The sequence below is a fragment of the Guyanagaster necrorhizus genome (assembly GCF_019112545.1).
Source record: "Guyanagaster necrorhizus MCA 3950 unplaced genomic scaffold BT62scaffold_37, whole genome shotgun sequence".
NCBI classification, from domain to species: domain Eukaryota; kingdom Fungi; phylum Basidiomycota; class Agaricomycetes; order Agaricales; family Physalacriaceae; genus Guyanagaster; species Guyanagaster necrorhizus.
The window spans coordinates 78,569-103,555 of NW_025064916.1; the positions used below are offsets into that span (position 1 = coordinate 78,569).

General features: G+C 48.8%; 13 protein-coding genes across 13 annotated transcripts; 7 read left to right on the plus strand and 6 right to left on the minus strand.

Annotated features, from left to right (window-relative positions):
* Positions 1-683: 683 nt before the first annotated feature.
* BT62DRAFT_982751 (uncharacterized protein) lies at positions 684-2,364 on the plus strand (the record flags this gene model as incomplete). Its single annotated transcript, XM_043189712.1, has 5 exons — positions 684-853; positions 905-1,063; positions 1,112-1,335; positions 1,389-1,800; positions 1,857-2,364. The coding sequence occupies 5 exons, from the start codon at positions 684-686 to the stop codon at positions 2,362-2,364; spliced, it is 1,473 nt and encodes a 490-aa protein (XP_043034967.1).
* A 1,635-nt stretch (positions 2,365-3,999) lies between these two features.
* Positions 4,000-5,345, plus strand: BT62DRAFT_982752 (glycerol dehydrogenase; the record flags this gene model as incomplete). The annotated part of the gene is made up of 5 exons (XM_043189713.1): positions 4,000-4,144; positions 4,199-4,320; positions 4,379-4,694; positions 4,747-4,995; positions 5,059-5,345. The coding sequence occupies 5 exons, from the start codon at positions 4,000-4,002 to the stop codon at positions 5,343-5,345; spliced, it is 1,119 nt and encodes a 372-aa protein (XP_043034968.1).
* Positions 5,346-5,541: 196 nt separating this feature from the next.
* Positions 5,542-6,305, plus strand: BT62DRAFT_908161 (uncharacterized protein; the record flags this gene model as incomplete). The annotated part of the gene is made up of 3 exons (XM_043183695.1): positions 5,542-5,608; positions 5,712-5,936; positions 5,989-6,305. 3 exons carry the CDS (start codon positions 5,542-5,544, stop codon positions 6,303-6,305), a joined length of 609 nt encoding a protein of 202 aa, XP_043034969.1.
* BT62DRAFT_936995 (uncharacterized protein) lies at positions 6,291-7,209 on the minus strand. The gene is made up of 3 exons (XM_043187229.1): positions 6,742-7,209; positions 6,619-6,685; positions 6,291-6,567 (listed from the first exon to the last, which is right to left on the minus strand). Exons 1-3 carry the CDS (start codon positions 6,810-6,812, stop codon positions 6,376-6,378), a joined length of 330 nt encoding a protein of 109 aa, XP_043034970.1. The 5' UTR covers positions 6,813-7,209; the 3' UTR covers positions 6,291-6,375.
* Positions 7,210-7,637: 428 nt separating this feature from the next.
* On the minus strand, positions 7,638-8,842 carry BT62DRAFT_1011492 (uncharacterized protein; the record flags this gene model as incomplete). Its single annotated transcript, XM_043177789.1, has 6 exons — positions 7,638-7,907; positions 7,959-8,047; positions 8,104-8,126; positions 8,420-8,543; positions 8,605-8,676; positions 8,713-8,842. 6 exons carry the CDS (start codon positions 8,840-8,842, stop codon positions 7,638-7,640), a joined length of 708 nt encoding a protein of 235 aa, XP_043034971.1.
* Positions 8,824-12,507, plus strand: BT62DRAFT_936996 (uncharacterized protein). The gene is made up of 6 exons (XM_043187230.1): positions 8,824-10,124; positions 10,178-11,682; positions 11,739-11,808; positions 11,861-12,005; positions 12,059-12,193; positions 12,252-12,507. Exons 1-6 carry the CDS (start codon positions 9,007-9,009, stop codon positions 12,300-12,302), a joined length of 3,024 nt encoding a protein of 1,007 aa, XP_043034972.1. The 5' UTR covers positions 8,824-9,006; the 3' UTR covers positions 12,303-12,507.
* A 429-nt stretch (positions 12,508-12,936) lies between these two features.
* On the plus strand, positions 12,937-13,667 carry BT62DRAFT_479549 (uncharacterized protein). Its single transcript, XM_043181102.1, has one exon. The coding sequence runs from the start codon at positions 12,996-12,998 to the stop codon at positions 13,539-13,541; it is 546 nt and encodes a 181-aa protein (XP_043034973.1). The 5' UTR covers positions 12,937-12,995; the 3' UTR covers positions 13,542-13,667.
* Positions 13,668-13,699: 32 nt separating this feature from the next.
* On the minus strand, positions 13,700-14,163 carry BT62DRAFT_936997 (uncharacterized protein). The gene has a single exon (XM_043187231.1). It carries the CDS (start codon positions 14,088-14,090, stop codon positions 13,794-13,796), a length of 297 nt encoding a protein of 98 aa, XP_043034974.1. The 5' UTR covers positions 14,091-14,163; the 3' UTR covers positions 13,700-13,793.
* Positions 14,164-14,463: 300 nt separating this feature from the next.
* BT62DRAFT_997114 (uncharacterized protein) lies at positions 14,464-15,295 on the plus strand. The gene is made up of 4 exons (XM_043190631.1): positions 14,464-14,526; positions 14,582-14,801; positions 14,852-15,086; positions 15,141-15,295. The coding sequence occupies exons 2-4, from the start codon at positions 14,670-14,672 to the stop codon at positions 15,176-15,178; spliced, it is 405 nt and encodes a 134-aa protein (XP_043034975.1). The 5' UTR covers positions 14,464-14,526; positions 14,582-14,669; the 3' UTR covers positions 15,179-15,295.
* Positions 15,296-16,378: 1,083 nt separating this feature from the next.
* On the minus strand, positions 16,379-17,598 carry BT62DRAFT_936998 (uncharacterized protein). Its single transcript, XM_043187232.1, has 3 exons — positions 17,172-17,598; positions 16,932-17,124; positions 16,379-16,871 (listed from the first exon to the last, which is right to left on the minus strand). The coding sequence occupies exons 1-3, from the start codon at positions 17,217-17,219 to the stop codon at positions 16,621-16,623; spliced, it is 492 nt and encodes a 163-aa protein (XP_043034976.1). The 5' UTR covers positions 17,220-17,598; the 3' UTR covers positions 16,379-16,620.
* An 882-nt stretch (positions 17,599-18,480) lies between these two features.
* Positions 18,481-19,328, minus strand: BT62DRAFT_974634 (Tautomerase/MIF). Its single transcript, XM_043189170.1, has 6 exons — positions 19,190-19,328; positions 19,091-19,129; positions 18,925-19,032; positions 18,759-18,862; positions 18,665-18,697; positions 18,481-18,607 (listed from the first exon to the last, which is right to left on the minus strand). The coding sequence occupies exons 1-6, from the start codon at positions 19,220-19,222 to the stop codon at positions 18,553-18,555; spliced, it is 372 nt and encodes a 123-aa protein (XP_043034977.1). The 5' UTR covers positions 19,223-19,328; the 3' UTR covers positions 18,481-18,552.
* Positions 19,329-19,901: 573 nt separating this feature from the next.
* On the minus strand, positions 19,902-22,336 carry BT62DRAFT_479650 (MFS general substrate transporter). The gene is made up of 14 exons (XM_043181103.1): positions 22,281-22,336; positions 21,855-22,228; positions 21,767-21,793; positions 21,681-21,709; positions 21,577-21,625; positions 21,453-21,530; positions 21,315-21,399; positions 20,800-21,258; positions 20,546-20,738; positions 20,439-20,496; positions 20,355-20,386; positions 20,286-20,303; positions 20,147-20,221; positions 19,902-20,087 (listed from the first exon to the last, which is right to left on the minus strand). Exons 2-14 carry the CDS (start codon positions 22,115-22,117, stop codon positions 20,026-20,028), a joined length of 1,428 nt encoding a protein of 475 aa, XP_043034978.1. The 5' UTR covers positions 22,118-22,228; positions 22,281-22,336; the 3' UTR covers positions 19,902-20,025.
* BT62DRAFT_982758 (PLP-dependent transferase) lies at positions 22,153-24,371 on the plus strand (the record flags this gene model as incomplete). Its single annotated transcript, XM_043189714.1, has 13 exons — positions 22,153-22,217; positions 22,575-22,614; positions 22,763-22,776; positions 23,065-23,300; positions 23,354-23,395; positions 23,451-23,498; positions 23,526-23,552; positions 23,672-23,715; positions 23,786-23,865; positions 23,917-24,001; positions 24,037-24,103; positions 24,156-24,202; positions 24,312-24,371. 13 exons carry the CDS (start codon positions 22,153-22,155, stop codon positions 24,369-24,371), a joined length of 855 nt encoding a protein of 284 aa, XP_043034979.1.
* Between the last annotated feature and the right edge of the window lie 616 nt (positions 24,372-24,987).

Consider the following 24,987-nt stretch of genomic DNA (forward strand, 5'->3'; position numbering starts at 1 on the left):
TTTCCATTGCCTACTTGCATCGGCGTGGTGAGGCTGGATGCATTGCGGGTGGGATTGTACCGTGATACTAGTGCGTGTCGCTGGATTTCTGCCAGCGTTTGGCACGACAGCAGGAGTAGAAGGAAGAAGAACATTAGGGTTCTGACTAGGTCTTTCGAAGATTGGGTATTTAATCCTGCATGACCTCTGTCAAAGCTGGACCGTCATACATGACCTTGTGACAAGAGGCCATCTGCCTAATGGCCGAGAACTCTTCTGCTACCAAGGGCATAGGAGGACATCACGCTGCATCTGGTCTGTTCAGTACCTAGGACTGCGCGTGAATTAACAGAGGCGAGGCTGACGTCATCAACGACCTTTCAATTAATTTGGCGAATCGACTTGGAAGCAGCTGCTTGTCCTCATGATTCTTTGGAGGCGCTCTAATCTCGCAAACCTAACCAATGGCAGCGGTCTCTTACAAATCCAGTGAACATTTGATAGGTGCCGGCGACGCTGAGCTTCCAAGTATACTCTGCTGTGCCATTACAGGCAAGTCCCAGGGCACAAGAATATTGCAGTAATGGCACGTCTGTCCCACGCAAAGGTCAGGTTCAAGGGAGTGACGTCACTTATGATCCTTCTCCCGTTCTCCCCATATAATACACAACGGTCTAACACAATCGTCTTTCAAATGTATGACCATGTCTACAGCTACTCTGGAGCTTTTCCCTGCACCGTCTCCCTCCCCCTCCAAGCATACCCCAAGCATCCTCCCAGGAGCTGATGCAGATTCTACCGTCGCGTTACAGAATGTCCTTCGAGAGAATCACGAGAAGTGGCATATCTTTTTCAATGACAAAAGATTTCACAAGTAAGTCAAACAGGCGGTAGTTGCCCGGCTGAAGCTTACCTCGAAGGATAGCCATACCGCTCACCATGTATTGGCCATCTGGGCTCTTGGTGCGAATAAAGAAACCATCGACGCTGCGTATCGCGAGGATGCTACCATCCAGAAACCCGCCATCCCGTCTCCGAGCCCCATAACTTCTGCAAACTTCACTAGTCACTTGGGAGATGACAAGTATGTTCGATTTTCCAGCTAATGTACTAGGTCTTATTTCTACCTCAGATATTTTGACGCGTACATGGATTTCTTTAAGGAGAGGATCCAGGAGAAAGGCACTACCTCGGTATTGGAGGAATTCATTTTCTCGGAATCTGCAAATGTTGATTCGACAGCGGACAAGAGCAAACAGCCCGCGTTGCTCAACCGATTGATGAATGGATTAGTACACCCCATGATCCATACAGGGTATGGGCTCGAGTTCGGCCTGCCTGGAATGGTTGTCGAAGGTTGTATAATTGTCACAACGTCTGTTCTATCTATTCATGATACAGCAAATTAGGTCTCGCCGAAACAGCAGTGCACCACGACAAACTTCAGCCTCTTTTCCCTTCTTCGTTTTTCACGTCTTCGCCAGCAATAGATACACTCACAGAAAAAGCTTCATCCGAACTAGCTCTCGACGAGGCTCCACATTCACATGGCGCGAAGAAAGGAATCCATGCTTTTGACGTTTTGGCGCGGATCCTCAAAGACGACACGATTGAAGTGCCTTATAGCGATGAAGATCCTTTTGAAAAAACGCTGGAGGCAAACGGAGAGGCTCTGTACCGATACGCAAGCCAATGGACGTTGGACTTGTCCGATCCCAAGGAAGTACATCGCAAAGTCGAGGAATTGCAGTGGATGAACACCATCATATATGCACTAGGCGGTTCTCAACCTGGGAAAAGGTTTAACAGTGATTTCTTTCTGTATGTGACATTCTCTGTAGCGTGGGAAGTTACTCATGTTGCTCTCCCTTTCTAAGCATGCATCTTGTCACGTCATCGATATTCTTGCCTTCTTTCGTGGCCTATCTCACTCCGCCCTCCCAAGTCCTCCTTCTGCGCCACTACATGGCTGTATCCGTCACTTGGTGGGTCTCTCGAGGTCGTCCTGGCTTCGACATACCAAAGTTCTTCGGGGCGGACACCCCTCTGGCCCCTCCCACATCGCCGGTTGTGAAACCCACAGGTTGGAAACTGACGCCGATGCATAATCCCTGGTTCAAGATCATTCAGCAGGCTGTTGTCCATCCAGATGATCACCTGTGCAAAATCCAAAGGGCGTTCGTGCATTACGCCACACTTTACGGGATACGTCCTAGTGGTGAACCGGAATTTTCGCGGACAGAACTTCCGGGCGCAGAGAAACTCGATGGGACGCTCTTTCTTCGAGCCGCACATTTGACGGCAAAACATTTTGAGTCGCGTGGGTGGGATAGGCATAGCAGCCTTGAAGATTCATTGTTATGGGATCGGAGCGGATTCTATTAGCCTAATATGTGCGGTATTCTAGTATTCTGTTATCCAGCTGCGGATTTGTAATAATAGTATTTATTACCTCTGAAGGACTAGCCTAGGATTGCTGTTCGACTAGGTCCATTAGATCGAGCGGCATACTTACATTGTTACGACTTGTTGGACCATTTGTGTGGGACCGACGTCACGCTTTTCTGAGAGTTGCGAAACGAACTGAGTGGGCATAACAATAATGAACAGTATATTGGGTCTTTCAAACAAGCAAATGCAAGTAGTACACGGTGTATTATAATTCCAATGTCCAAATTCGAAGAATCGAACTTCGCCAGACGGTAGTCACGTGCTTCTTTCTTTTTCATAACTTTCGTAACTTTTATTTATTTTTTTCCTCATCGCTGACTCAACGTTGACTTGAATCGTTCCGACTTTTCTATCCTCCGGGGAAGGCGGGATTTTATCTTCTGTTTTTTGCACAGTATTACGTGTCAGGGAAAGGACATCCGAGTAGCGATCGCTTAACGAACGACACATGCTGGGGCGCCCCCCCTGCCCTCCTCCAATCAATATATACGAGCAATAACCTTTCAAGAAACGTCAATCATTCCTCCCCTCGTCTCTATCCTTTCCCTGGGCAAGGTCCAGATTTGTTTGGAATGTTGTAACGCCAAGATGGTATCTGTCTTCTTCTCCGGGTGATCAAGACATGCAGAGGACCTTGCCCAACGCCATACGGGTCGGTATTGTACGTGATTTTTGTGGTCCAGCTATTGCTGACACTAGTAATGCAGTAGATGTGTGCGAAGATGCTCAACGGCGATGATGTGCCATGCCTGTATGCCCCGGCCGCAGCCAAGATAATACTGGAACGGGAACCTGTCAATAAATGGCCCCTCTCACGTTTGAATAATCTTCTGTGGTTCGTCGTATCCCCATTCTTGTGATCTTGGCGTTATCCAAGAGACGCGTATCCCTTCAGAGTGTCAGGCGGCGGGCGCGGTCGTGCTGAGCTCGTTCAAGCCGGCATTTTCACGGAAGCAAAATTAACGCTATGTACGTACTTACCTTTCCCGCTCTTGAGGGCGCCCGTCGCCTCTGTTCGTCGCGATGCCGCAGTTTGCAGTCGAGAGTGAACAAAAAAAATCCCCTTCAGATACGGCATCAAATCAAGCTTCCAAAATCGTTATCCCGAATTTCAAACCAACCCCAGATGACCCCGCAATGTTTCAGGCAGGGACTCTTGGAGAAAGAAAACAGAAATGTCCTTTCCCCCCCCCCCAGATCTCACGCGACCCAAGCACCTTGGTGCTACCCACTTTTCTTGTATGTCGTTTCTTTCGTCTATCTTGCGCGTATTGCTCTTATTTTCTGTTAAGGCAGATCCGCGGGGCTATTATCCGATGCTTTCATCCGGTTGTATATGCGGACCGGGACCGGGGTCGGACCGCTCATGTTTTTCAAGCTCTTAAGCATGCCACCTCACAATTAGGTCCAGCTGTCTAAAGTCTTTCTCCCTTACCTTCGCTCTCCACCTCTACCACCGTCTCCTCGATGTCCCTCCGCTGCCTGAGGTCTACGTCAATATCTGTGTCTCGCCGCGCTTCCTTGAGACGTACCTTCACCTCCACAGTCGCTGCAAGATGTCCTCCTAATATGAAGAACGTCGTTACCGAGAAACTCTTCCAGTCGCCGTCCAAGTACATCCAAGGACCATCTGCCATCAAGAATGCCCCTATCTATCTAGGGTCACTAGGCAAGACGGCTCTGTTGACTGCAGATGATGTCGTGTACAAGATCGGTTCGTTATTTACGGGAATGCTCCATGGACTCTACTCTGATTTTTATTGTACAGCTGGTGCAGCTCTGACGAGTTCACTGGAGCAGGCAGGCATGAAGGTCGTATACGTTCGCTTCAACGGTGAAGCTTCATCAGCAGAGATCGCACGGGTTCAAGACATTGGCGCGCAGAACAAGGTAAAGTGTCTCGCACCACGTGTTCCACCGTGAATACAATCCCTGACAGCGTTCTCAGGTCGAGTATGTAATTGCTCTCGGTGGCGGGAAAACGATCGATACTGCCAAGGCAGTCGCAGACAAGCTTGGTGTCCCTTCAGCAGTTCTCCCTACGACAGCCTCTACAGACGCGCCGTGTTCCGCCCTCAGCGTTCTATACACACCCCACGGAGAGTTTGATCGCTACTCTTTCTTCAACAAGAACCCTACCGTCGTTCTAGTGGACACTTCGGTAGTCGCAAAGGCACCGGCTCGGTTCTTGTCTGCTGGCATTGGCGATGCTCTAGCCACACACGTCGAAGCACGCGAGGTTAGGAACGCGGCCAATTTTGGTGGTGAGTCGATCTAGTTTCATTTTCTGAATAAACATGGTCGAATTGTCAACAGGTGGTCTTCCTACGCTCCTTGCCGGTGCGATATCTGCAAGATGCGAGGAAATCCTATTCAAGTACGGAAAACTCGCGTACGAGTCTAACAAAGTCGGTGCTATTACCCCGGCCTTAGAAGCTGTGGTTGAAGCAAACACGCTGCTGTCGGGCTTGGGTTTCGAAAGCGGGGGATTGGCTGCTGCGCATGCGATTCATAATGGTCTGACTGCCCTAGAGCCTACGCACAAAATGATGCACGGCGAAAAAGGTACGGACGCGTGAATATTTTATCACATGTGTGTTAGGCTTACATTTCGGTCCTGATTTCCAGTTAATTTTGGAACCGTTTGCCAGCTCATACTTTGCAATGCGTCCGTGGAGGAGATAGACCGGTATCTGGAGCTCATGACTTCTGTTGACCTTCCTGTTACGTTGGCGCAACTTGGGGTTACGAGCGTCACGGACGAGGAACTTGGACATGTTGCAGAGCTGGCTTGTGCGCCGAATGAGACGATATGGAACCTGGACTGTGTCATCAACGTCGACGTTGTCTTCAATGCTATCAAGGGCGCCGAAGCTGCCGGTCGCAGTTTCCTCCTCAAGAAAGGGCTGTTGTAAGATGATGGACCTGGAAGCAAATTTATCTTGGGTTGACGGGTTTCTATTGTACATCCGAGTCATACTTCATTTTTAGTCTTTTCAACTGTCTAATTCCCCATGTGCGGAGTATGGAATTTCATCTCAGTTCTGTTAAAGTTACTCCATTCGAGTCACAAATCACAAATCAGGGCGCGTAACTCTGCTCTCATCATTCATGGAGAGTCCGTCTCTGATTGGTGACGGTCGAGGTCTATACAAAATCCATATCCTAGGGAACAGCGGTACGTCAATAGGCGAATATTACCCTTCCTACTCTGATTTTTCCCCAGGTAGCGGCAAGGCAAGCCTGTTTCCTTGCCTTTTGTGATCCTATTTAGCTTCAAGTGGAGCAGAGCACCCTCGCAGCACGCCTCTCATTGATCCTCGGGATTCCACATATCTCCCTGGACCAGCTGTTCTGGGAGCCCAATTGGAAAGCAGCTTCGGAGGATGAGTTTCGCGCAAAGATAAGAGCCGCGATGGAGCAGAGTCCCAATGGGTGGATCATCGACGGGAACTACCAGCGGCACGGAGCGACGGTAGCCCAGGAGCAGGCGACAGATGTTATATGTTGGTCCACTGCCCAGTTTCAGCGGCGGCCATAGCTGACCAGCTGGCACAGGGCTCGATCCTCCTCTCATGCTGTACTTTCCCCGAATATTGGTTCGTACGCTCCTCCGTCTCACCGGCGTTCTTCCGCCATGCAGTCCCGGGTGCCCAGAGTCACTGAAGGGGGTGTTCTTCAACCGGGACAGTATTCTCTTGCGGTGTCTAACTCAGCACAGGGTGAATAGGCAAAGGGGGGAAAGTCGCATGAAGGAGATCGGTGTTGGAGTTGGAAGCCAACTCGAGAACCGAAAGATGCGTAGACTTGGTGGGTGGGGAAACGATCTCGAAACATGGGTTAAGAGTATCAAGGATATGGTTCAAGAAAAGTAGATTAGATTCTTGTATCGTAGTCAGTGACAGTCGCATGCCCAATCCTTATCCTCCTAGTACAACCGCACTATTACGAGCCGTTCTCTTTCTCTTCGCGGAGTTCCTCGATGTATATGAAGGTAAAGAAGATGATATCTACCATATGCTCTCCTCCAGGACATATTTCCAGATAAGCTGGTCTTGCATCGCCAGGACTTAATAGACCACACTTTCTTGTGTGGTACTTGGCGATAAGGGTTTCCGACCCATCGTTGAGGACCAGCTTTGTTTCTGTGTCAGTATCATGTGGGATAACATGATAATATCCACTCACTTGGGGAACACGGAGACCCAGTATCCATTTATACTCTTTGCTATCAGGACCCTTGAATACACGGTGTCTGTCCAAAGTGATGTCAATGATATGATACTTGGAACATCACCCAAGGCAAGGCACCTTCCATACCAACCCCAGCCCTCCTTCTTCAGGTACGTAGTCGCCTTGACCTCCTTCCCATCGTATCGCATCACAGAGGAAGCCAACCGCTTCCACTCAATGCATCCTAGTAGTACAAACCGATCTCTGAAGTCCACTTCTGGTTCCCTGGTCCCATCACCGTCCGACTGTGCAGGATTGCGTTCCCGAACGCTGCCGACTTCGTAGCTGGCTGTTTCTTCTACGCGAGACGGCTCGTAATCTGATGGTACGATACGTGAGATGGTCGTGACCCGCCCGGAGAGCTTGAGCGGAGTCGAGACTTTATAAATGACTTGCCCCGACTCATTAGTGTAGGTACTGTTAAGTACCTCATAGCTCGTCTGATAGAGGTTCATGGACGGGGTATGAAGTCTAAGGATGATGAGGCGGTGTAAAAGTACTGCTCAGCATTCTTTATGGAATTGATGCATTCAGCGTGATGGTAGTCTCCATGAAGAAAGATGTAAATCAGTATGTAACTAGTAAACTGGGGAAGGGCCGATTTCCATCGACGCAGACCTTGCTTTGTACCGTGATGGTAAGGCTGCTAGTACGGCAAGTTAAAGTGCAAGCCCCGATTTTGTCCAAAAATTTGGACCCAATACCAAAGCTGATGATACTCAGCCTGTGTATTTCGTATGATGGAAACAGTGCGTACAAGGCTTTTACTTATGCACGCATGCCGAGCCGGCCACGTAGTAACCGTAACACATTGATTAACGGTTCGGTTTTAGAGCTGACGCGGAAACAGAGCTTGGCGTTGGATGTTTAGCGGAAGAATGAGCTTGCCACCATCTGTTACTGAGAATTAGCCCAAATAACTGACTACAAAAATGTGCTTTCTAGTTCTACTTGTACTCTGATAATAAGAATCTTCAAAGAATCTGATTGCAAAAAGATATTCGCTGGTCATCCTTGGCCGAATGTTTCATTCCCACCTGATGATTGGACGGCCTGTCATATGTGAGAGGTGGCGTTGGCAACCTGCATTGGAGGAAAAGAGATCGCGGTATTTCCGTCTGCCGGGATCGCTTGCGTCGGTGTTCACGAGATACCGGGGGCTGCTCGATGACCAACCGGTAAAACAGAGGACACACCTCGGATCCTTCTCCCGCCCAGGTTTGTTCACAAGACTTGATTTGTCGCTACAAACACAGTTCAGCGTGTTCCGAAGGATCTTCAACTAACAAACTCACCTGTTCTGCTCTCACCCAGGGAGTAAAAATAACCTCAACTTGAACACCGGGCATCCCATTTAACCAAACAAGGACCAAAACACTGCTGTCTTGGGGAGATATTATTTCATCAGCTTAAAGTCCTGCAGAAAACTTGGTAAGATACGCAGAGAAAAAGTGACGCCGTACCTCGAGATCGCAGTAATATTGCAGGCAAGGATAGCGGTGAGCACAAGCAGTGTGCATTATGGTTATCAGTTGTCAGAACAGGACCTATTACAGCGATTAGCGGGACAGTTATGGTGAGAAAGGTGAGAAACATACCTTGCTTTGGGTGGATGCCTATTTATCCTACCCTGGGAGGAAAGAGAATCGAAAAATACACAGGTCATATAGTGTGCAGTTGTGGAAGGACGCGCTTTCACGAGTCATACGGGGCCTACCCAATGAATGCTACGTTTCGATACTATGATGAATGATACAGTGGCAAGAGAACGACATCTATCCATAGAATTGAGAAATCGAGCCTTTGATTATGAATCGACTTGTGGCGTTCATGGCGACTAGGTGACTTGGCAGACTGGCTACGAGGTCGCCGAATGTCTCCTGTATAATAGTACACTTGTCAGAGCTCTAAATGTGGCAGCATTGAAGAGATTAGACGTACCCCAGCATCTGTACAAAGTACTAACACGTCTCACACACGCGTCACCGTAAAGAGCGGCGAGGAGGAATCTCACTGCTGCGGATTAGCACTGAATAGAGCACTACGCACTATGCAGTGCTCGGCGAGCGCTACACGTCGTCGTCCTTGTCGAATGATTCATCCGACCGTGCAAAGCGCTGTTGTTGCAAAGGACGGTGACAAAGCGTGACTTTGCCGTCACCGCTTCTCTCTCATCCATCTTTCATCATCCAGTATCTCCGCCGGTGACGACGACGACGCTACTGTTCTTCTTCTGTTTCATCTAATTCTCTTTATTCAAGGCCAGTGTAGCATATTGGAACCGATTTTTTTCTCTTCGTCGCTGGGCGCTTCCATTACAAACCCTTCCTTCCTCCAGATTCCATGGGACAGACGACTTCCAGGAACCGGACTCCGTTACAGTCGCCTGATACAAACGCCTCTACCGGCATCGATGTCCCTCCCAGCACCCCAGAAACACAGTCTGACGATGTTCCAGACAACAATCAGCCATCCGCGCCATCCAACAACTCTCCGACATCCAAGGCGTCTCGCCGCTCAGCTCGCTCTGCCGTTCGCAAGAGTATCCTGAACCTCGTGAAGCCACGTTCATCGCACTCCGAAGGGTCTAGTGAGCGTCCAGGCTCTAATACACGCAAATCATGGCGAGCGTCTAGGCGCTGGTCAAAAACACCGCCATCTTTGACTCCAGATATCGATTCCTCTCCGAGCGCGTCGTCGGCCAGTGGTGCGCTGTCATCTGTCCTTGACAAGAACAGGGACCCTGACTCGCAGCCATCCGAACCTTTGACGTCGCCCTCTCTCGACTCACCAGCAGCCACTGGAAGTTCCAGTCCACTGGATCCGGATCGGGAGGATAGGCATAGCACTACGTCGCCGCCTGTGTTCAACAATGCGCCAGAAGACGAAGTCATTATCAGCCCCGACCATTTCGCTTCCTCGCAAGACGTTCCGGACGTTCCGCAAGATGTATCGCCCTCACCCACTATCGGCCCCGCAGATCAATCATCACCTGGACAGACTTCTCCATCACCTGCACGACAGTTCCCCCCTCCAGGAACGCTCGTTGTGGTACAAGGTGTCGTACATACGACCGATGTACCTAGGCCTGATGTCGCCCCATCCTTCGTTCCGCCCGATCTTCCTGAAGCACCGATGATGACTCGTCGAGGAGCGTCACTCTCTCGTTCGTCCACTTCCGTCAATCAGGAGCGTCCAGCGAGGAACAGATTGTCTGCGCTTCTTCGGTCGCGGCCTCCCAGCATGGTGTCCACAAATTCTCCCTCTGTCACTCCAAGAGACGGTGATCCACATACAGCGGAAGTATCAACATCAACCCCAGAACCTAATGATACACAACCACCACCACCGCCGCCACCACCGCCGCCACCTCCACCTCCACCTGAAGCAGAACCCTTTGAACAACGTCCCCCTGGTGCTATCTCTTCCAGTAGCATTGATGTGCTTGGAACTCTTCTAAGGTAGAGTCCTTAAGCGATTGCAAATAATGACTTATGCTTACATTCGTTTCCAGCGTCGCAGCAGCTGCCACGGCTGCTTCATTGCTCACAGGGTCATCGGAGCCTATACTCTCCTCAGGCCTCACCCCTCCAGCACCAAATGCATCTACTACAGACCCAGATACGTCCCTTCGGCCCAACTCACCTACTCCAACTGCCGGCTTAGCGGATACTATGACCGGCCGAAGTGAACGTATGAGGCAGGCCTGGGCCAACATTCGGGAACGATTCGGTCTTCGTACACCGACTCCGTCTCCAGGGCCTCAGGTGCTGGATCGGAGCGACCAGGGAGATGAGCTTCCGCAGGCGTTACCCGATGCTTCACCGCCAGATGCGAGAGAGCGAATGTTCGCGGAGATGGCCCGTGCCTTTAATACAGGACTGGGTATGCCATCGGATTCTCCGCAGCGTACGGATGAAGGCGCATCATCGACCCAGGGCTCAGAAAGCCCCACCATCAATGTCACTCCTCACTTACCAGCAGAAGGCACCTTTGAGCGGTTTTTGATCGACTTGCAAACCGATCTGCGGTCCACACTGACGCAACAAGCACAGCAGGTACCAGAGGGAGCTCCTGCTCCCGATTCGGAGCCACCGCCTCTGGAACCGTTAGGAACAGAACTTAATTCTATGACCTCTCCTACCAGCGATTCGGAACTCTTACCTGTTGCTGCAGAAGCACCTCAGACACACAGAGACACTGTAGGAGAGAGTGAAAATCACAACGATAACATGCCTGAACTGCAAGACGTCTCTGACTCGGATTCTGAATTCAGTAATGATTCCGATTCTGAAATGGCACATCCCCCTCGTCGTTCACCTTCGATTACCGCTTCTTCTTCACATCGGCCCCAACCTCTCACACAGGGTGACAACTGGACAATGCCCACACTGCCGAGCACCGCTGGGTCTGCCGCTGAGGCCTCGCGGCCAGAGGGTCCTTCTGGCAGAATTAATTGGTGGAGACTATACCGTTTCCCCCCAATCCTTGCACCTCGTGGTAGCGGTGCTGTAGAGGTCAACTTGCGCTCGCAACCAAACCCCCTGCTTGCTTCTACACCATCCGTTCAACTCCCAATGCCAGAAACGACATCACCCCGCCCTGCCTCGTCACCGACGGCATCCGACGCCGCGCCCTCTCCCACACCTTCAGAAACGGGGCCGAACATCGTCGTTCCTGTCATCGTAGTTGGTTTGCAGTCTGTGCAGATGAATTGGCGGCATAATGCCCAGGCCTCACCCTCACCGGCGGAGCCTGTTGATCCTGCGGAGCTTGACGTTTTCCAGCAGCAGGGCGACGAAAACGATGGTAGAATGCCTGAGGCGGGTGTCGACGGTTTGAATACCGGTGCGGGTGGACCCTCTCTACCGTCTGATACGACTCGCGGTCGTCGATGGCATGCTCGTGCAGCCAGTGCGTTGCGAAACTTGCGTTCGGGACGTAGGACGCATGTACACGGCGTTGCTTCCGATGTTGATGCTACAGGATCTCGCACTTTCTTGATTTATGTCATCGGAGGTATGATCGTCTGATGATGCTTGTGTTGTTTCTCGTTCACTCACTTTCGTTCATAGGGTATTATCCTCCGGATCATAGTATCGTAACCGGTGAACCTAATAACTTTGATTCCTTTGAGGCGTTGTTGTGCGTCTTTAATTCTCTTTATGCGACATACGATGTGCTCATTGTTTTCTAGGGATTTGGCCGAGCTTCTGGGACAAGTCAAACCGCCGACGGTTTCAAAGGAAGAAATTGAAAAATCTGGCTTGGAGGTTATCAAGTCGACTCGCCTTGCTGAATATGAGCGAGGTGGCAAAATATCATCCAACTGTATTGACAGGGTTTGTTTACATGCTTGAAGACCTATCGAGCGAGCTAACAGTCTTTTCCACAGTGCCTCATCTGCCTGGATGATTATGTACCCGAAGATGATGTACGAGTCATGACATGTCGGCATGCTTTCCATCAGAAGTGTGTCGATATATGGCTGCAGACGGGTAAGAATAATTGCCCGGCGTGCCGTGGGATGGTGAGTTTCGGCTGCTTGAATGTTCGTCTGTGCTCTTGGACTTATCTTCCATTTCCAGGGTGTGCCCACGGAAGCTCCGGATCCTCAGCCAGACGTAACGACACAATAATCTTGCATCTTCTATTCCACCACTCCTTGCCTCCTGCCATGTATTTCTCACACCATGTCTGCATCTCCTTTTTAGTATAGTCCTCGCCTTGCTTTTCTTCATGTTTGCTTGATGTTCTCTGACAATTGTACCGTACCGTAATACAGACCAAAGAAAATCAATACATAGAATGGACCAGAACGATATTTACTCGGGGCGTAAGAAGGAGCGGCAAAATTTGACTTGCTGATAAGAGCCGCTCCCTTAATGGAGAAGACAAAGTTCCTAGTCGGATATACACGATAAAATAACTTTAGCACCATATCAGGGCCAAAAAAAACTGGCAGAGCGTTCAATGCCTAATCGGGACGCATTGCCAGCAACCACGACATTCACTGCCGCTTTCTCTAGCTTTCCTGGTTTTGCGCAAACTGCCTATGAGTCTTTTCCAGCCTCTCCATTCTTTGTCGCCAGCAGAACTTCCAAGTCATTGTGCGGAGCCCCTGCGCTGTTCTCACCAATGACCCATGACACCGACATCTTGTTCGAAATCATCTCCATGGGGGCAGGATTTATGAGCAAATATCTGAGAGATTTGAGCTTGAATTTGGATTTAAAAAAAAACACAATTTGTACTATGATCTTTTGCGTCTTTTCTTCCTTTCAAAGAAGCAACTTCTCTTCGTCGTACAGGCACGCCACCTTACATGGCTCATGATCTTCTGGGTTCTGGGTCGGTCTGACGTTGGTCATCTGTATCGACATGATGTCGAAGCCTTCTACTGTGTTCTATTGATACTCTGCTGCCATTACGAGAACTGTTCAATCCGCAGAAGAAGTGTTCATGAGGGAATTGAAATTGAAAAAGGAGATGCCTTTTGCTACGTGGTTCATCATGGCGGTCACTTGCTGCGGCGGAAAAAGTTAGTTTCCTGGTTTGTGCCCAAGGCAATCCCTACATCGACATCATTTTCTGCTTTTCGTCCGTGGTTGGTTAACAACATTCGCTACGCATTTAAAGCAGGGTTACATGCACGTAGCCTAGCCTATCTGAGGCTCAATTTCCCTCGAAGAAAACAATTCCTCTCGAATGCATCCCACCAAAAGAGCGACATCGCACAAACCGCTACAGTAACATTAAAAGCCTGGAGCCCTTTGATGACGAGACGCTTGGTGACTACATTGTCTACTCGGACCTTCTGGCATTTATGTCAAGGGATCGACAGTCAACCCCTAGTCATCAAGAAAGTTGAAGTCTGAAGGGTCAAGCAAAATCCTGTAGAATATTAAACACCCCCCGAAATTTGTGTCTTCCCTAATCTTCGTTGCACTTTAGTTTTGTTCTCCTAGAATGCCACCGCAAGTGCTGATTTGGTAGAATATCCAGACGTCGTGCTGTGTGACGGCGTAACGGAACTATGCTCCGTTCTCCCAGTGTTCTCCCATTTCAGAGGCCGTCCCTGCAGACATCTGGAGATAACAGTTGACCCTTCATCGGCTTTTCATGGGGACTTATGATATCTGCATTCCCGGACCTGGCACGTCATCCCTCGTGGATCCATGACTAGTGTTAGTGTCCACCAGAAACGCTACCGTTTTCCTGAAGTCTGCCAGTGACTCCTCGTAGTGCAGCAAATGCGCCCAAAAGACGTGTAGCTGGTGTATGTACGCATGTGTACGCTCGTGAGCATCCATATTGCGTTGGGGCGGTGCGGAAGGTACTTCATTGGGGTCGCGGGGGGCCAGGATCCATAGTAGTGCGAGCTGGAGAGATGGGCTAGGCTTGGATGCTTCGTATACGTGACGCATTGAAAGCGTGTGAGCTTCGCGGCAGACGACTTCTGTTGTAAGGACCCCTAGGGCTTCGTCCCATGTGTACAGCGTAATTATTTCTTCAGACCCGTTGGCTTCGCATCGGCACTGAATCTCGTTGAGAGATTGATGGCAACAAAAATGGATGAATTAACAGTAGTAGATAAATACAACAAGTCGCGAGACTTGGACGTAGGGAAAGGAAAGAGGAACGCTGCTGGCCGGTCGACCGTAACGTTTAATGAATTTGGCCACACGGAATATTCGGTCCGGTCATGCTCCCACTTAGGGCGGTCCAGCACTGGTGCCCGAAAGTTATCTTGGTATCTTGGCTTCTGACCAACGACTTAGAGAGTTCGATGTACACGAACGTCAATCGCTGGGGTTACCTGATGCATTGGCAGGAATATGTGTCTCCCAGGTAGAGGGTAAAGTAAGAGAACAACGTTGTAAGGACACCTGAACGTCAGATGGATATCATTGACCAGGATCGGGTAATTTTTGACCGGGTCATTGATAACTGTGGCGAGCAGCTTGAGTACACTTGCTGTCCGTTGTCTGCACTGTGAATGCACAATGTTGGCGACACTCCTTCAGCGGTGGAAAGTACAGCACAGACCTGCTCCGATTATTAGTGTCTCAGAAATATCGTGCTTCGGCTGCCGCTTATATTTCATCGTTCACAGGAAGGCACGTTTTCAATTACGAGTGAGTAGCCAATCTTCGTTTCGGTGATGTATTAAATCAACGAACTTTAGGGGGTTGAGCTGCCTCGGCATTTCACTGTGACTGGAGCACATAACACTCTGTACGTACCATGGGTTTCGCCGGACTTGAGATCCATCGATCCTATTCTACACGCTGGCGTCCAGCAACAACTGTTGATGTTGGTACAAGATGTGTCTAGGGTGCATGTAAAAGGTCGTCGCCAATACCCGAAGATCACCGCGTTTCTGCAAGAGGACGGTGAGGTCATGGAAGTATTGCCTTTCAGTACGTTACGCATACTTGATTTCTTGGCATGGTTGCTCACCGAGTCTTTGGCAGAGGATATTCTGAGGGACGGGAGGGCCAAAAGGCCTTAGGAGACGGCACAACTTTCGTCGCTGGCTTGTGTAGTTGTAGTTCTTGTCACAAACCAGGTCAACGGCTTCCGAGGAAGGAGATTTGTAGGAGCTGAGGCTTCGCTGACGAGAAGAAAGAAGAAGAATACCAATGCATGTAATTATACTTTCTTAACCGTTCATGATTATATATATTCCGCAAATCATTATCAACACTCAGTACATACTGTCGGCCCTCATTGATGCTCGCCTCATTTGGTAATTCCTTCTTTCACTTTTAGTCAATGAGAGGCTGACCGTCATGTAGATCGAGCGTAGTGCCAGTGCCAGTGCTCAATGCCTTGGCAGTGTCCCTTGGTTCCTTTACTCGTCTCGTTTAGGCCATGCCTATGCCCCCCTTGTATTAGCTGCGCCTCCCATGTACAAATGTTATTTTAAATACTATCTTGTTGCATAGTAAGTATGAATGGTACAATGTCGACCACCCTATTTTTCGTGCATGATGGGGCTGTCCATGCAATCTCAGAACAAAACCGGTAAAGACTACAGCTTGGTATCGATCATGATGCAAATACAGGACTCAGAAATGCCACGCAGATATGTGAACCATTCAAATACCTTTGAATGTCGTCTATGCAAGAGACAATGGCCTTACCTTCGGTGGCACTGAAATTGCCTTTGTTCTTGTCATCAATGTATATGACAAAGACCAAATGCCACTCGTCCTCGGAAATATAAAGCCAGTCCACATCATTGCAATTTCCTTGTCCTCTTTCTTCCCTATCTCACACGTAGAGCTCGATAGTCATTGACTTTGAGCAGTTTTTGCACCCACCCTTGCCACTTCCCCTTTTCATTTTCGTTATACTCTAGTTACAGTCTCTTGTATTTCATATACTCACCTGTGCCGGCTTGAGCACGGCTTCCCTTGAGGGGCCGTCGTGAGAGAGCTTTGGCGTCCAAACAAAGACTTGTTTTGTCCCCAACCCCTCGCTCCTAAGAACACTCCTCATCCAATACCGCTCCTCACATCCTCTCAACTCCTAGAACAAGCATAGATTAGCCCTCATGCAACTAGTTGGGAAGGAGATAATTTTCGTGGACGGAACTTTTGGAGAAACTCGAATTCGGTATTTAAACACCTGCTCGGAGCTCAGTGCTAGGGAATGGCGAGGTTGAGAATTATCTTTGGGACGTACATGAGCTCCAAATATTAGGCCCATCCGATTTCCCAGGGCGGCAGACCAGTCCGCTCGCTTGACTTTGATTTGAACCACCGTACGCGTGTCAAGGAAGAGCGCCTATCAGCGCCTACTCCACATTTTCCTTTCTTTTCAGCTTGCTTCTCCGTGGAGACCGGGATGCCTTCCTTTCTGCGGAACGAAGTTATGCCACTTAGATGTGGGACATCATGTATAGGACGGAGCCATGGTACAGGTGATACAATGATTCTATTGCTATGATTATGAACACGCGCCAGGGACGGTCTCGTATTGAGAAATTACATCGACTTTTGCTGCCGAAGCAGAATTGGTGTCAAAAACGTAGCCCAGCCATTCCTTGGCGAGGCGACGGGCGAGTTCAATACCAATGACGCGCTGGCCCATGCAAAGAACTTGAGCGTTGTTGCTCAGAACACCCCGTTCCACCGAAAAGCTGTCGTGAGCCGTGACGGCGCGAATACCAGGGACTTTGTTGGCAGAAATGGCGACGCCTGTTTGTAATTGTCTTGTTAGCTCATCGAGTCATCCTATCAGACAGGCCTGCTACGCACCAAGGCCAGTTCCACAGATCAACAGCCCACGGTCAGCCTCGCCTGCGACAATCTTCTTTGCGGCTGTGACAGCGACGTGGGGGTACGCTGTCTTCTCGTTCGAATCGACAACGCCGACGTCGATGACCTCTGAGACTCGAGGATCCTTCTCCAGGTCGGCTTTCAGCGCGTTCTTGTATTGGACACCAGCATCCTGTCGCAAGCTTAGACTTGTACAGAACAAGGCAGAGGCAGACTCACATCGCAGCCCACGACGACGCGCCATTTTGGAGGTGCTGTATCGGACATTGCGTGGTAAACTGGGTTAGTAACGAAGGATATGGTCCGTACAAGTAGTAGTAGATTCGTACGAGCGCTCCGTTGCGGTTTCTATTAGGGGACTCGGAATCGGAATCATATGTGCCCGGACCGGGCCGCCCTCTCTCGACCGGACCAAGCCATCCAACACTGATGCTACTGGCTCCCTCGGTATCTGTCTCGGAAAGCGGAAAACATGGAATGGTCCATTCGTGCCTGGAACAGTGTTCAAGACATCACTGCATCGACACTTACCGCGAGCCAATCAGCACAGGAACTTCCGAACCGCGTGACTGGAACCCCTCCGTATCGTTCTGAATATCATATTTACTTTCAAAGTTAAACGGAGCGTCTTTCACCTGTAACATGCTTCATCGTGTGAAAAGAAGATCAGCTCGCAGTAAGTACTCGTTCCAAACCATAATTCCACCGTCATAAGAGGCCAAAGCTCTGAGCTCAATAGATTGCCGCAAAGGAGAACCCTCTGGCGTATTAGGATCCACAAATGCGCTGTGCGCGTTGAATGTTGTTTTCTCCTTGCCCTTGGTCGAGTCGAAGCTGTACCCCAACGATGAGTCGATCTAGTAAATCACAGTTAGCAAAGCACCACACCACTTGAATGTCACCACCTCGTCCGGGGACATTCCTCTCAAGTAGACCCACTTATGCCTCGCATTCCACTTTATTGCATAGGTCTCCCCAGGACCTCCGGGAAACTTGAGCCTCATCGGGAACAAGTCGATCTTCTCGTCGACTGTGCTGAATCCGAGTGACGTATCAAATGCTGGGTTCTCGATTGGACGCCACAAGTTGAGTATCTGAAAACGACGTTTGACAAGCTCCCGCGCCTCGCTCTCTGGCAAACGACGAAATACACGACCAATGGCAGCTGCCGGTGTTTGGTCGACGTGATATTGAACACCGGCTGGCGCTTCATTGGAGATTCCTCCAGGTCTCCCGGACGATGCCTGCGAATGGCTGCACTAGTCAGCTACCACTCCAAAAAATTGATGCGCAACGGCGAAGAACGTACTATGATCAAATATAAAGGCCTTTGCCGCACCCGTGAGTTTCTCATACAGTTCTCCACTCTCGGGAAAGTATTCTCGGATAATGTCGTCGTCACTGTTGAAGGTAGCGTGCTTGGAGGCCCGAGCTTGACGAGCTGATTTCACCACGCAGACTGATAATTTGATATTTATGTTCCCGAGTGTAATAACAGCTACAGTAATCCCATCCGTTAATGTGTAACACTGCCATATCTTTGTATTACGGAGGAACCCAATTCCAAAGGAGACGTCATCTCAATTTGATCCAAGTCACGTCAGTCCCGCGAAGGCAGAGACGCCAAGATGATATTGAACGTGGTTCCCTTGTACCTGAAAGACCCCGAAAATCAATCTTCGATGTATCCCATACGAATCAAAAAGGCATACCCAAGACGGTCCGATCCTGGGTCGTTGAAAACGCTGAATATTGCGCAGCATCAGTACCCAGGGCTATCGGTACGACTTGCCGACGAAAACGTACATATATCCCCTGTCGTTCGGAATTCCAAGCTCTTTCTCGAAGAACTCAAAGAAACACTGGCTAAAACTAGCGTTTTTCTCCGTTGGAATGCCCAATACCGTGAGCTGGCGTGCCATCGTATAATCAGCCCATCATCTGGTTGACCTAGACACAGTGTTCCACGTACCACATTCATGGTAAAGGCTGGGTCGTACGTGCCACCAAAGATCATACTTTCATCGTGCTTGTATGTCACAGTGATGTATTTTGTCATGCCGAGGATCTCAGCGCTTTTCTGAGGAGAGGTAAGTCAGAGAATAGAATTCAAAGAACGTCGAAAGGGTTAACGAGACCTGGGATAAGGCAGTTGTAAATGCTTTAGCGTCCGAGACCTTCGAAGTTGGTAAACAGATCAATGTAGACAGAGTAATCGAAATGCGAACAGAACTTACCTTGACGTTCGTAGTGAGCTCAATGATTGGCATTGTGAATCGAAGCAGGGAAGTGCTTTGGAGTTCTGACTGTTCAGATAGGGAATGAAGGTCGATTCAACGAGCCCTTTATATATTTCACAAGGAAACTTAGATGCGATTTTCAGGGCACAGACTTGGAAATCTTCGAACGGGGTTCGACTAGGAGCGAAATCTCATTGAGTAGTCTCTCCTAGGTGAATAGACATCAAAATTTCTGGCCATTTCGGCGATCTCGGATCCCATTTTGCGCGCTCGAAATCCCTAGAACCTGGTGAATGTCCAAGTCCAGTCAGCCTTCTTTCCATTCCAGTAGCGTAAATATCTGTCAATAGACAGTACATCAATATCACTTCCCTTGGAAGCGCATAAAATCATGTTCCGGAAGTGCCTAGACTGATGTATTATAAAAATGAACTTTGCATTTAAAGTAAGAGAACAATGTTGTAAGTACTATCGGGATAAACAAGTAAAATGTAATATAGGTATATGAGTTAATGAACATACCTCAGTCGGCACATTATGGGTGAAATGACTGAGGATGCGGAAGTAACTACGTGGTATATATACTGTCGGTGGAAGTATAGGAGCTCGGGTAAACGAAAGAGTCCGTAAGCGACGGTGTACAATATAGGCAATATAGGCGGGAAAAGTCGGGTAGCAAGTGTCTCGGTCAACAGGATTGATGATTCATGAAGAGATCATGAATTGATTGTGATAGGCGGCATCTGGTAAGTACTTTATCGAGCTTTGCAATCTCATCTTCTATTATCATCATGAGGACATCTCAATTTGATTTCAGACACCATCATCACTTTCTACTCCATCGAGAAAGGACTTGGACAAGCGTAAGAGTCAAACTGCTGGCGACACAACATATCTGAAAATGGGAGCCATCAGAAATCGAGCATGCTGGAAGTGAAAGCAAGTTCACTCCACTGAATAGCACAGGCCGTAGCCACTGTGTCTGGCCAGTGTATGTACCAGTGACTAGAGCACCACTGATGGGAGGACCTAGGAAAATGGAAATACATAATTTAGTAATCGTCGACTTCGGACATCATTACAATATTTCTACCAATCATGCCTCCGACAGCTAGATAACCAACATGAATTTATCTCGATATTCAAGTAAAACGCAGCTCACCTGCAATACCCATACACATCCCGAGTCGTGCTCTACGAATACAAGGTGAAAATTCACTCGTAAGTGAGAAACAGATATACCCACCCAATTTCGGAGACATTTTTTGTCAGGTATGCAATCATCGGGCCAAGGAGGGAAATTACTGTCATGCTGTTTGGCAGCAGTCGTCTTGAAGGAATAAATTGGCTCGCCTGCACCAGAGAAGAACTCATAGAGGACGGCGAAAACCATTACCGAGGCTGGACTTGTAATGGCGACCCAAGCAAAAATGAGCACCCCACATGCGATAGCGCACGGGATGATCGAGTTGAAAACGCCGATGCGATCTACAACAATTGTTGGCATGACCCGTCCAAATGCCCCTGCGCCATTCAAAACCGCGATCTGTAGGTGCAAGGTAATAAGTTTTAAAAAAATGACAAGATCAATAATATGACGGCCCTACCATATAGAAAGCCAGATTGTCATTTACGCCATGTTCAATGGCATTCAGCTGGAGATAAAAGGTAGGGAAATAGACACCTAAGAACAAAATAAAGTTTCCCGCAATGGCCGCTAGATATGCTTCGTCAGTGAAGAAGTGTTTCCAATAAGCCAGCTGCTTAGCAAAGCTGGCGTCTCCAAGGCGCGGTGGCAGACGGGTCGTCATCAGCGCATTTGCCAGTATTAACAACCCAAGATTAAAGAACGCGCTGATCCGCACACCCCAACGGAAACCGATAGGTCCATGAAAGAACTGGTTCAACATTATCGGGTGGACGAGACCACCAACAGAGGATCCGGATCCAACAATGCCCATGACAAGGGACCGACGTTTATTGAAATGATGTGAAACGACACCGAGCGCGGGAACATAGATGATCCCGACGGCTATGCCTAGCCCAATTCCTTGGGCAAGAAAGATCTGAGGCCGCACGGATATTGATGTCAAGTTTAGAAGGTCCTCAATCAAACACTTACCTGCCAGAATTGCTGCTCTTGGGTGAGGGACGTCATGAAGAGGCAAAACACGAGCAAGGTCGAACCCGCTAGCATCACAGGCCGGCTATTATCACGACTAAAAGAGAGCACAGGAACGTTGAGGAATATCAGGCTCACAAGTGTCCCTGGTCCATGGAAAAACCTGAATATATGCCTAAGGATCCCAAACCCAAGATTTGAACGCTACCTATCCAGCTTCGATACGTCAGAGAAACGAAACAGGGGTCAGAAAATATCTTACCTGATTTTTGAAGACGAGTGGTCGCTCAAAAATTCACGGACATAGTAATCTGGGATCGTACAAGCGTCAACTTGGATTAGGATTGAGGTCTTCAACTAATCTACCTTCATATACACCATAGCAATTGACGTAGCTGCCGTATATTCGTTGTTAAGTTTTGATAAAGACCAACGGAAATGATGAAACACACCCTGAAGAGCAAAAGATGACGAGAAACCTACGAGGGGTGTAAGCGTTTTTGAACAAGACCTCCGAGTCCGCAGGACAGATTGACATACGCGCCAATGACGGTCATCCATGCCTTCAACCCGCCTTCGGGGACGTCATGAGGGCTTACTGTAGGTGAAGCTGCAATTTCTTCTTTAGAAGCTGCCATTCCGTCCAGGGGAACGTTTCCTGTCTCAATAGGTAGCTGGGATTTCAGCGTAGAGGCGTGTTCTTGTTCGAGAGTAGAAAGTGACGTTACAATACAGTAATCGAGCTGGACTGAGAGGTCTGGAAGGAAGGCAGTGGATAGTCCAGACGTTTGGGGCATGTACATGCCCTTAACATCATGGTGATAACCGAAAAGATGCAATGCGTGGGTCGATATCTCACAGTGCAGCGTCCTGTAGGAGGAACGGTCAAATGGAAGTCTGCTCGTCACTGAAAGCTGATCCCCGCATCAGAAATGAAAGAAAAATGAATCACCGAGAAGACCGTACATGCCACTGCAATATATATCATTGAAACGTTCATGAGCGCTGAGGTCTAAGAGTCGGAGCACGACATCAGCAGTCAAAGAAGCACAGATCGTGGCACAGATGATAGCAGGACCCCCAGATTCCAGATTGCAACTACGAGCCGAAAACAGATCCAGAATGCCAAAGTTTGGCATACAAGTGCAGATGCGAGATTGCCAAGTCCTGTGCAGATTGTGAAGGAAGGAAGGAAAGAGATTTGAAGACCCCAGCGAGACTGCCAGAAGCCGAAACATTTATCTCAACGGCCCTTGATAGCACTCCTAATATATTGCAAACGAGCATTTCTGGTACTGAAGTACTGAAGACTAAAAACAGCAAGGAAATTTGCGCTGCCAAGCGTCCCAAATAATGGACCGAAATTTTCCATTCCCGTTCAACGTGCGTGTCAGCCTTGTGAATAGAGATCAACGTTCAACCTCCACCGACATTATGACTCTTGCTAGGTACTCTTCAAGGAGTTTTGCAGCATGCCGGTGAGCATCCTGGCAGCTGTAAGGGCCAAAGGTGGTCAAAAAACGAGTTTAAATTGATGTACATAAAGGATTAGAAGGGGAAAATACAGCTGCTGTGGCTCCCACGTAGATTTGAGGACAACTGCGGATCTCGACTGTCTAATTGGGGTGCGGATCATAGGTCGGGATATTCGGTGGTCCTGGAGTAGAGCGGGGCTGCGGGCCGGACTACGCCCTCGCTCTCGTATGAGCCAGCGATTCACCAAACCTCCAGAATGATGCTGTGGGCCTAGCACCGTGGCTCTAAGAACTTCGGGTCGGAGTAGTCACGTCGAATTCAATAGGACCGTCGGACGAGATACCAAGTGTGCATATTCCGAGTCCATCAGTCGACATTCCTTATCGCGCCTATCAAGGACCTGGCTGAGGTATATCCTCCGTCGACATTACGTTCCAAGCATCCTGACGTCTCGAAAGCTTGCGCATAGTCACCACATTCCACTCGTAGTCGATAATACTCTTGGCATGAGTCACTGTTTAGTGTATATAATGCGCTCTCTTTATAATGGAAATGCAACGCAGGGTATCTCTTTCGTCCCATTGATTACGGTGCAGATATAATCGGTAGGAGCCCTCCTTATCACGTATATTTTTCCTCTGACACTTCCTCTTTGTATAGTACAGAGTGCGACGAAATGGATAGGCGGTCATGGAATGTCAATTGCGGGTGTCGTTGTCGACTCAGATATTTGAGACACCGCCATAACAATGTATCCACAGGGTTTAACCAAAGATGCAGACCATTTTGATTGGAAAGCAGCTTCCTAATGATTTCCCAGCTTTAATATGCCCTCTGAAGGATTCAATAATGCAATCTACGCAGACCTTGACGATGGAAAGGCATCTTCTGCCAAAGCTCGTTCAGTATGTCTTGGTCCCTCGATGTACGTCTGACTAATGTACACCTCAGATGCTCCGTGATATGGGTCCTGCGCTGAATCCACACATTTTCAGCCTTTCTTCTGCTGCAAAGGTGCCGAGACTCTGAGTTTACGGGCTGAGCGTCAATGCGAAAATGCCATACAGCTCGCAAAGTAATCAGATTTGATAATGCTCTTGAGCAGTAAACTCACTTTTGGTTTTAGCTTCCCGGATGCTCATCCCAAGATTGGCTGGGTATTATACTTGGGGCTGGAATCACATGTCACTCATCTTCGAGCGAAATCTATGGTCTGTTTAGTGGAGTCCTATGCTTTGGCGTCAAGGGAGGTGCCGAAGCATCCAAAATAATCCAAAATAATCCAAGACTAGCCAGCCACTTGGCAAATATCGGCAGGCCTCGACTATCTCTCTCTTCATCAATTATGTATTGATCGTCATGTAGGGGATGCAAAGACGCTTGTGATTCAACCGGCAGCCACTACACATCTAGTCATCAGATAAAGAACAACTCTCGGCGGGCATCAATGGTGATCTTATTCGAGTAAGTCAACTGGTTCCTGGGTGGCTATAAGTTCCGTAGTGCTTAATTGAATCGTAGGTGTCCGTCGGCATCGAAGCCATCATCGCAGATTTTGAGGGAGCATTAAAGATTTTGTGACCCTGATATAGCCGCCAGTGTGCAATATTATCGAGATCATATCAGTTTTGAGCCATGCGGAATATTGTGTTTGCCTACACGTGAGATAACACCATCATAACCATCAAGTTTGCCGCACATCTTTGTTGGGATAGCAATCCCGAGCGAGTACGAGAATGTACTCGAAGATACGATGCCAGTCAGCGGCAGCTGACTTGGATCGTGATCCGGACTTATTTAGTATCTCGTAGAAAGATCTCGAAGTAATACGAAATGTATTTAAGTAGAACGTTTCTCTCTCGAGAGGCTAATTCTAGTTCTCTGTTACATTACTCTGCTCTCTACTTACAACAGGTTATGGGCCCCGGCCATAACTGAACTTACGTCGCTACTCACTTCGCACTCTTTCGTACTTTACGTACACACGTAGAACCGCATGGATAGCCAGTCCGTGTATAGAATTGACCCCCTTAAGGGCCCGGAAAATTATCCGACGTGGAAAATCAAGATGATCGATATCCTAACCGATTTAGGACTGATTGATTATGCAGATGGAAGCATTCCGGCCCCGGCAGACACGACACTGGTGGCAGATTGGAAGAAGAGCGATAGGAAGGCTCTTTCAACAATAAGATTG